Source organism: Myxocyprinus asiaticus, chromosome 40 (genome assembly GCF_019703515.2).
Source record: "Myxocyprinus asiaticus isolate MX2 ecotype Aquarium Trade chromosome 40, UBuf_Myxa_2, whole genome shotgun sequence".
Classification (NCBI taxonomy): Eukaryota; Metazoa; Chordata; class Actinopteri; order Cypriniformes; family Catostomidae; genus Myxocyprinus; species Myxocyprinus asiaticus.
Window position 1 is genome coordinate 33,603,116 of NC_059383.1, and position 9,622 is coordinate 33,612,737.

General features: G+C 34.5%; 1 protein-coding gene across 13 annotated transcripts in view; it reads left to right on the forward strand.

The window, feature by feature from the left end:
- Window positions 1-7,661, forward strand: part of LOC127430763 (E3 ubiquitin-protein ligase NEDD4-like) — a 107,078-nt gene extending 99,417 nt beyond the window's left edge. For all 13 annotated transcript variants that reach the window (XM_051680800.1, XM_051680798.1, XM_051680799.1 and 10 more), the window contains 10 exons: window positions 876-997; window positions 1,162-1,232; window positions 1,437-1,532; window positions 1,640-1,713; window positions 2,245-2,305; window positions 2,468-2,527; window positions 2,803-2,910; window positions 4,070-4,166; window positions 4,519-4,591; window positions 5,544-7,661. In XM_051680800.1, the coding sequence (XP_051536760.1) occupies window positions 876-997; window positions 1,162-1,232; window positions 1,437-1,532; window positions 1,640-1,713; window positions 2,245-2,305; window positions 2,468-2,527; window positions 2,803-2,910; window positions 4,070-4,166; window positions 4,519-4,591; window positions 5,544-5,646 (865 nt within the window). In that variant the 3' untranslated portion in view covers window positions 5,647-7,661. The remainder of the gene's footprint in view (window positions 1-875; window positions 998-1,161; window positions 1,233-1,436; window positions 1,533-1,639; window positions 1,714-2,244; window positions 2,306-2,467; window positions 2,528-2,802; window positions 2,911-4,069; window positions 4,167-4,518; window positions 4,592-5,543) is intronic.
- Window positions 7,662-9,622: the final 1,961 nt, after the last annotated feature.

Below are 9,622 nucleotides of genomic sequence, written 5' to 3' on the forward strand. Positions count from 1 at the left end.
TTTTTCTTTCGTTCTTTCATTCTGATGATTTATCGTTCTGTCGATCTATCGTTCTTTCTGTCATTTTCTGTCTGTCTGTCTATCATTCTGCATCTGTCGTTCATTCTATTTATTGATCTTTTGTTCTGTTGTTCTTTCATTCTATCACTCTTTCGACCTAATGTTCTTTCATGCTTTCTGTCTGTCCGTCCGTCTGTCTGTCTATTTGTTGTTCATTCTATTTATCATTCTATTGTTCTTTCGTTCTTTCATTCTGATGATTTATCGTTCTGTCGATCTGTCATTCTTTCTATCATTTTCTGTCTGTCTGTCTGTCTATCTATCTATCTATCTATAATTTTGTGTCTGTGCTTCATTCTATTTATTGTTCTTTTGTTCTATTGTTCTTTCATTCTATCACTCTTTCGACCTAATGTTCTTTCATGCTTTGTCTATCCATTTATCTGTCTGTCTGTCATTCATTCTATTTATCATTCTGTTGTTCTTTCGTTCGTTAGTTCTATCATTTTATTGTTCTATCTATCTATCTATCTATCTATCATGTATTGTTCTTTCGTTCTATTGTTCTATTGTTCTTTCATTTCATCACTCTAGTGTTCTTTCATGCTATCATTCTATCTGTTATTCTGTGCATACGTCGTTCCGTCTGCCCGTCCATCCATCCGTCGTTCTACCTGCATTCTGCCTGCTGTTCGTTCTTTCTATCATTCCATCTATCAAGAGAAAATGTTTAGTGATCACTGTTTCACAGAAACATTCTGTTATTTTGTTTGATCCTCCATTGAATTAAGGTTAATGGTTTTCAGTAGAAGGCACTGTGATACTGGCATTGTAATTCTGTCATTTAAATTCTCTTTTTTTTTATCTGGTTGCAGAGACAACTACACACTCCAAATTAATCCAAACTCCGGCCTATGTAATGAGGATCATCTCTCATACTTCAAATTCATCGGTCGGGTTGCAGGCATGGCTGTGTATCATGGCAAGCTATTGGATGGTATGTGTGCCTGTTACCTTTGAGATGCTATGCTTTCTCATGGGACATTTTCAATAGTTTTGCAGTTCAATTTTGTAGTGTTTTGTTGTTTGGTATTTTGTTTTGTTTTGTTTTGTTCCCTGAAAGAAATGGCAATATGTTGTTTTTTGTTTTTTGTTTAATAGGTTTCTTCATTCGACCATTCTACAAAATGATGCTGGGCAAACAGATCACACTGAATGATATGGAGTCAGTGGTGCGTTAATACAGACACACATTTTATGATATAATCTACAGCAGTAACACAGCACAAAAAACTGTATTTGAAACCATAATAGCAGAATCGTCATTGAAATATATTGTTTGCATTGATTTTGTTGTATACTTCCTAATAAGTTACTAGTGTACTGTACTGTATGCACTGTTCTCATTTTTATATATGTGTGTGTACACCATGTAGGACAGTGAATACTACAACTCTCTGAAGTGGATACTCGAAAACGACCCCACCGAACTGGACTTGCGGTTCTGTATTGATGAAGACAACTTTGGACAGGTAACACAATGTAATATTTTTAAATGTAGGTCTTAACAGTAAAGGGAGTTTATTGTTCATCCTTTTTTGTGCAAAGTGTAAAAGTGTTCTTTTTTTTTTCTTTTTAGACTTACCAGGTGGATTTGAAGCCAAGCGGATCAGACATGGTTGTAACCAATGACAACAAAAAGGAATACATAGAGTAAGTTACATAAAACAGACAAGTGTCTTTCCTGCAAAGATATTGGGTCTGTGGTGAGTGACTCCAGCCAGGTCTCCTAAGCAACCAAATTGGCCCGGTTGCTAGGGAGGGTAGAGTCATATGGGGTAACCTCCTCATAGTATGTGGTTCTTGCTCTCGGTGGGGCACATGGTGAGTTGTGCGTGGATGCCGCGGAGAATAGTGTAGAGCCTCCACACAAGCTACGTCTCCGCGGTAACACGCTCAGCAAGCCACGTGATAAGATGCGCAGATTGACGGTCTCGGACGCGGAGGCAACTGAGATTCGTCCTCCGCCACCCGGATTGAGGCGAGTCACTACGCCACCATGAGGACTTAGAGCACATTGGGAAGTGGGCATTCCAAATTGGGGAGAAAGGGGGAGAAAAAAACAAACATTTCTGTAACATTTCGGTAACATCAGCTTTTGCATTGAAACTTTTATTTTCAACGCAGGATTTGAGCTTTCTTATATCTCTTACTAACATTATCTTTTCTTTTTGTCCCACACAGCTTGGTGATTCAGTGGCGGTTTGTGAACAGGGTACAGAAGCAGATGAACGCCTTTTTGGAGGTACAAAATCAAACCCACACACACATATAAGTAGCTTTTTGTAGTTTCAGCTGTGGCCAATAGGTGGCAGCAAAAGTTAGCTTTGTCACAGTGCTATTATTTCTGATATCTACATGCAATGACATACTTACTGATCATGTTTTTTAAATATCCATTTGACAGGGTTTCACTGAACTCATTCCCATCGACTTGATAAAGATTTTTGATGAAAACGAACTGGAGGTAACGGCTCTTTTCCCACATACCAATTACTCTGTGTCTGCCGTTGTCATGGAGACATTCTCCATGTCTAAGACTTTTATAGAATGATACATATATCCTCATAAAAGTGCAAGACACTGTCTGTAATAGAAAGAATCAGATTTTTCCCAGTATGTGTTCCTATGTAGGTTGTTGTTTGCTAAAGGTAGACATAGCTGTCCAGAGAGTTTGGAGTGGAAAGATGTTGGTCTGTGTGAGTGTGTTTGTTTATTGTGCTCTATATTGTCTGTACTCAGCTGCTGATGTGTGGTCTTGGAGATGTAGACGTGAATGACTGGAGACAGCACACAGTCTATAAGAACGGCTACTGTCCGAATCACCCTGTGATCCAGTGGTTTTGGAAGGTAGGTAGCAGCAGGTAGAGTGTGTGTTTTGTGTGTGTGTGTGTGTGTATATATATATATATATGCATGTTTGTGTGTGTCCTCATGCTATGTACACAGCGTGTAGTCACTGATCAAAGTCTGTTTGATGTGAGGCTCATAGAGTGTTTACACTGATGAAAGAGTATTAGAACTTTCTTATCAGCAGTCTGGAGCCAGTCTCTTTTCTGCATTCTCAAACTCAAAAACAGACAAACTTGCCTTGCCTTCCGGGTTCAATACAAGTTAAGCTCAATCAACAGCTTTTGTGGCATAATGTTGATTACCACAAAAATTCATTTTGACGCTTCCCTTCTTCAAAAAAGCAAATGGGTTATAGTGAGGCCCTTACAATGGAAGTGAATGGGGCCAATGCATAAACTTTAAAATCCTCACTATTTCAAAAGTATAGCCACAAGACGTAAACAATATTTGTGTTAACATGATTTTAGTGAGATAAAATCACTTAACCTTTTCTGTGTAAGTTATATCAAATTTTGATAACAACGTAAACGCGTAAACCCTAAAATGACTGTAAAAATAACAACTTAAACAACTTCACAGCTCAAATAATTAATTTACATACATTTAAATAATAATTTTTATAAAATTATAAGCTTCACATTTCTGGCTTTAAACCCTGCAAACATTGCCCCATTCACTTCCTTTGTAACTGCATCACTGTAACCTCGATTTTTGCTTTTTTATTGTATAATTCTTCTGTTAAAGCGCATGTATTATTTGAGCAGTCATTTTAGGGTTTTAGAATTTGTTGACATTACATCGTCATGGCAACAAAGTTGTTAAATTGGCTATAACTTTACACTGAAAATGTTAGTAAGTGATGCATATCGTTTATATTGGAGTTTTTTAACGTTCAAAAATTGGCCCCCATTCACTTCCATTGTAAGTGCCTCACTGTAAACCAGATTTTTGCTTCTTTTTTTTTTTTTCTTTTTTTAAGGAAAAGGAGGGGCAAGTCAAAATCAATTTTTGTGGTAATCAATATTATGCCACAAATGCTGTCGATAGAGCTCAACTTGTATTGAACACTGATCATTATTTTAACTTGTATTAAACCTGGAATCTTCCTTTAAGCATACTTAAAATTGAATGCTAGGATGATTTTGTCTCTGTTCAGGCTGTGTTGTTAATGGATGCTGAGAAGAGAATCAGACTTCTGCAGTTTGTCACCGGAACATCCAGAGTGCCAATGAACGGCTTTGCTGAGCTCTACGGTAAATAATGTTCCATCACAGTTATCTGAGTACCACATAACTTCATTATTTCACTGTATTATAGTGAATTGCTTAGAATAACATATACATGTAAGTTTTATAAGTGTATCCCAACCATTATGTCAGTCTTCAATGAATGTAATTCCAGATATTGTATTACCATTTCTTTAGATTAAGTACATTGTTTTTCATCTGTGTTGGTTGATTTGTTTATGATGTAATAAAGACGGAATTTAAAGGAATTTTATTGTAGCTTCCTCTGTTTTCAGCTCTTGGCTCTCCCCTTTGAGATCTATAGAATGAGTTTGCTGTCATGTTTTTGGTCCTTGATGTATCATGTGATCTCTTGCAGGTTCCAATGGGCCGCAGTTGTTTACTATAGAGCAATGGGGGACACCTGACAAACTCCCTCGAGCTCACACGTGGTAAGACCCAGTAGGATATGGCCAACTTATCACACCACTATATGTTCCCGTTTGTTTTGTTTAGATTTTATTTAAAATGAGAGAACGAACTGGTGTTCCTATTCCTTAAAACAAACGAGTATTATTTCCATTTGAAAAAATGTGAAAAAATTAGAGACAGACCTATTTTTGATATTTGGACCTGCTTCAATATTTATTTCAAAATATTTACTACACCATAATTTCAGGTGTACCGCTATATTGCAAAATCTTGTTCAAAATCTCTGTTTGGAAACATTCCTCTTTGTCTTAATTTACCTTGTTTGTAACAGTGGTATTATTAATAATAATAATAATAATCATCATATTTAATTTTTGTACACTATTAAATAAAAATAGTAATAATAAACAACTATTATAAATAATAACAATATTATTATTATTCCTATTATTTATAATTAATTTTAAAATATTTTAAGTAAATAATTGCGAAATAAATTTTTTTAATACAAAATAATATTAATATAAGAAAATTAATTATCAATAAAATATTATTACATTGTTATTAATAATAATTAAAAATGCAATAATGATTATTATAGTTAATAAATGGTATAATAATTTATAATTATCTTATTCTATTATTACATAATAGTAATAATAAAATCAAATAATTATATATAATACTTTAAGTATTTGTTATTATTAGTTATTGTTATAGTTATTGTGAAATTTCTTTTTTGTAGTCTAATTTATTTTTTATTTATCATTCTATCAAAAATAAAACACTTTGTTTATCAGACACGTAAACATTAAAATTATTGGTATCGTATCAGTCCTTCAAAAAACAAAACAAAAAAAACACAAATATATTCTTAAAGAAATAACTAATGCTTTTCAATGTTTTTTTGTTGTTGTTGTTGTTGTTGTTTTTGTTGAAATAAGTTTGTTTCCAATAATGTTTTTCTCTCAGCTTTAATCGCCTGGACCTCCCAACTTATGAGTCATTTGAGGACCTGCGGGAGAAGCTTTTGATGGCGGTGGAGAATGCCCAAGGCTTCGAGGGCGTCGACTAAACAGAACCCTCCATACACCTAACGCAACTGACAAGCAGAGACATGTACATCACACATACATGTATACTCAATTATAAACATTTTCTCAAGTTGCCATTGTACAGCCAGAGCCCAGCAGTCGCAGGTGTGTGATGTCAGCACAGTATATGCATGTATCTGTCTAGCTGGAATGCCATTGGCTGTGGACATGTCTTTGAGCCTCCAAACAGCTCTACGGTGTCCTACAAACCATATCCCTCTCAACACTTTTTCATTTTTATTTTAAATCTATCTCTGAGGCCATGGTAACTTTTTTTTATCAGCAATGATTTGGAAAAATTTAAAGAATTTGCTCAGATACATAGTGTTTTAACTGGTGGCCTCAGAGTGGGCGTGGCCTTTCTACAACATAATAACAACCACAGCAACCAATCATGTTTCTGCATCAGTAACACAAATGCAATGCTGAGCTCTCTTATCAGGTCTTAATACCACCAGATTACCTTAGGAATCACAGCCAGGATGAAGGACACACCCTTATCCTCAATTATCCCGCCGACTACGCCAAGTTTCCCCTTCCTTCAACAAGGATTATTTTTTATCTTCTTTTGCAAGCCAATAAGCAACAGGATGTTGATACTTGTTTTTAATAGTTTATTATGGCTGTTATTATCATTCTTGCTGAGTAAATGGATTTGTACCAACAATGTGGTTTACTATTTTATTTACAAAGTTATCAAAAATGCATCAATGGCCTGGCTATATTCAAATAAATATCCATATCATTGTGGGTAAAAACAACAAAACAAAACAAAAAACATGATCAACATGGTTATTGTATTGCTTTGAAAACTGGCATGAACATGTATCTTGTGTTTCAGTATGATTACGTAGTAATTATAAAGCTATTCTCCTTCTTGGTTGAGAGTAAGATCGAAAAGAAGTTGTGGATAAACGAGGACATGCATTGGACATGTAAATTAGTTTGTCGCAGTGGGTTCTCTTAAATTGTAATAAGTATTGTTCCTATCTTTATTATTAAAATTAAACCTGTTCATAATGCTGTAAATTAGTTTGTTTTGGGGAAAGAAACAGTTGGATTCTTTTAATGTACGTGTTAAGACTGTTCGAAGTATTAATGAGCGACAAAGAGTGAAGCTATCTTAAAAAGCGCTGTGATTCAACACTACAAGTCTTGTAGACTTTCAGTACATAAACTTTCTTAATTTCTATCTGTCTTTCTTTTTTCTTCTAACACCACTATACCTAAAAGGGCACTTTATTGAAGAAACATTAATGTCATGTCACCTGTTTATTTGTGAACTTGAATGTGATTATATACTTTATTTCTTTTTAAGGCACTCAATAACATTGGTGCAGTATCTATTGTTAATAATCTGCCTGCTGCTAACAAATCAGTCATGGAGCAGGGCTTTCATATTATAGCTTGCCCCCGGATCTAATCTAGAGACGGATTGGCTAGTCTTCCTTAAAGGAATAGTTCACCCAAAAATGTATATTCTGTTATTTACTCACCCACATGTTGTTCCAATATCAAATACGTTCTTTATTACATGGAATACAAAAGGAGATGTTGGGTAGAATTGTAAATTCACCATTTAAGGTAATTAGGATTTGGAACAACATCAGGGTGAGTAAATGATGGCAGAATGTTCCTTTCTGGTTGAACTATCCCTTTAAATGGTTCAGAATTGAATTGGACAAGCTTATAACTGTTCCCAGATCAGTTGTGTAGGAGCGAGCTCCACCTGGAGTAAAACTTTGGACTGGTTCTTTTTGTATTTTCCAGTCTTTTCTGTATCCCTCTTCACTCACACTTTCTGGGCCACTGATATGATAATATTATGATTATTTTTATTGTAAATTACCCTTTCTCTTTTGTAGGGCAGTTCTTCTTTTTTTTTTTTTTTTTTTTAATTGATGAGGAACATTTACCTTGTCTGGTTCCTGCTCACCACAAGACCTTGCGATTCATATAACTTTGTTCAAAATAAATAAAATAAAAAAAAATTTAAAAGGTGTGCTGTTGTATTGCTGTATTTATAGGATACAGAGTGGGGTGTCCTAAAAAAAAACAACAACATTCTTTTAGAATCAACTCAGATTTCTGCTCGGTTTGATGTAAATGTTCAATGTGAATGGAGACTAATTCATGGTACTTCTGTAATAATTAGAATGGGAATTTTCAAAGCAAGTCTGTTCTAGTTCTTGATTTCAGTTTAAGCTTGGCTTAACTCCAGAATGTTAAGTGGAGAAACTATTTACTGTCTTTTTTGGACTGTCCAAAGTCAAGAGTAAATGCGAGTAACTGAATGAAGAATCTTGTGTGGGAGAGGGAGGGAGTTTGGTTTTCATTTTGCAGATACTGCAAACTTTTTGTTGATTTGACCTGTTACAAAGCTGCGGGCCCAGGTAACTGGGTTAAATCTGGCAGCAGTTCAGCCTTTTTAATCTAGTTCAAGGCTGCGTTGAAACCTCAGATTTTTTACTCTGTGCATAAACATGAATTGCAGCCTAAATAATTTATATAGTGATGTTTTTTTTTTTTTTTAAGTAAATAGAACAAGGCAATAATACTTAATTCAGAATTTAATTTAATTTGTTCATTTAATTATTTTTTTTATATTGGAATTTATATGAGCATTATTATTATTATATGGAAAGTATTATGTAAGTAATATTTATATTATTATTATATGCTTCCACTTTGGATCAAAAACCTTAATTTTAGCTACTTTTTGATGTTTTCATTCTTAGTTATTTCAGTTAATGACTAGCCAACATAATTTATTAAATATTTAAAAATTCATGTAAAATAATGCATAAGTTTAAATTTTTTTTCTATTAATTTTTTTATAATTTTACTTCTTAATGGTTATATTATTTTATATTCAAATTTTTTATAAATAATATTTATAATTGCACAGTTTTGGTCAAAAGCCATAGATACATTTTACAATGTAACTATTTTTTATACTTATATGACTAGTATACCATTTATGTAAATCTTTAGTATATACAGTTGAAGTCAGACGTTTACATACACTTAGGTTGAAGTCATTCAAACTAATTTTTTAACGACTCCACAGATTTAATATTAGCAAACTATAGTCTTGGCAAGTTGTTTAGGACATCTGCTTTGTGCATGACACAAGTAAGTTTTCCAACAATTGCATACAGACAGATTGTTTCACTTTTAATTGACTATATCACAATTCCAGTGGAGGTGTACCTTTGGATGTATTTTAAGGCCTACCTTCAAACTCAGTGCCTTTTTGCTTGACATCATGGGAAAATCAAAAGAAATCACCCAAGACCTCAGAAAAGAAATTGTGGACAACTAGAAGCCTAGTTTAACCTTGGGAGCAATTTTCAAACGCCTGAATGTATCACATTCATCTGTACAAACAATAGTACGCAAGTATAAACACCAAGGGACCACGCAGCCATCATACCGCTCTGGAAGGAGACGCATTTTGTCTCCTAGAGATGAATGTAGTTTGGTGCAAAAAGTGCAAATCAATACCAGAACAACAGCAAAGGACCTTGTGAAGATGCTGGAGGAAACAGGTAGAAAAGTATCTATATCCACAAGTAAAACGAGTCCTATATCAACATAACCTGAAAGGCTGCTCAGCAAGGAAGAAGACACTGCTCCAAAACTGCCATAAAAAGCCAGACTACTGTTTGCAAGTGCATATGGGGACAAAGATCTTAATTTTTGGAGAAATGTCCTCTGGTCTGATGAAACAAAAATTGAACTGTTTGACCATAATGACCATCATTATGTTTGGAGGAAAAAGAGTGTGGCTTGCAAGCTGAAGAACACCATCCCAACCATGAAGCATGGGGGTGGTAGCATCATGTTGTGGGGGTGCTTTGCTGCAGGAGGGACTGGTGCACTTCACAAAATAGATAGCATCATGAGGAAGGAAAATTATGTGGCTATATTGAAGCAACATCTCAAGACATCATC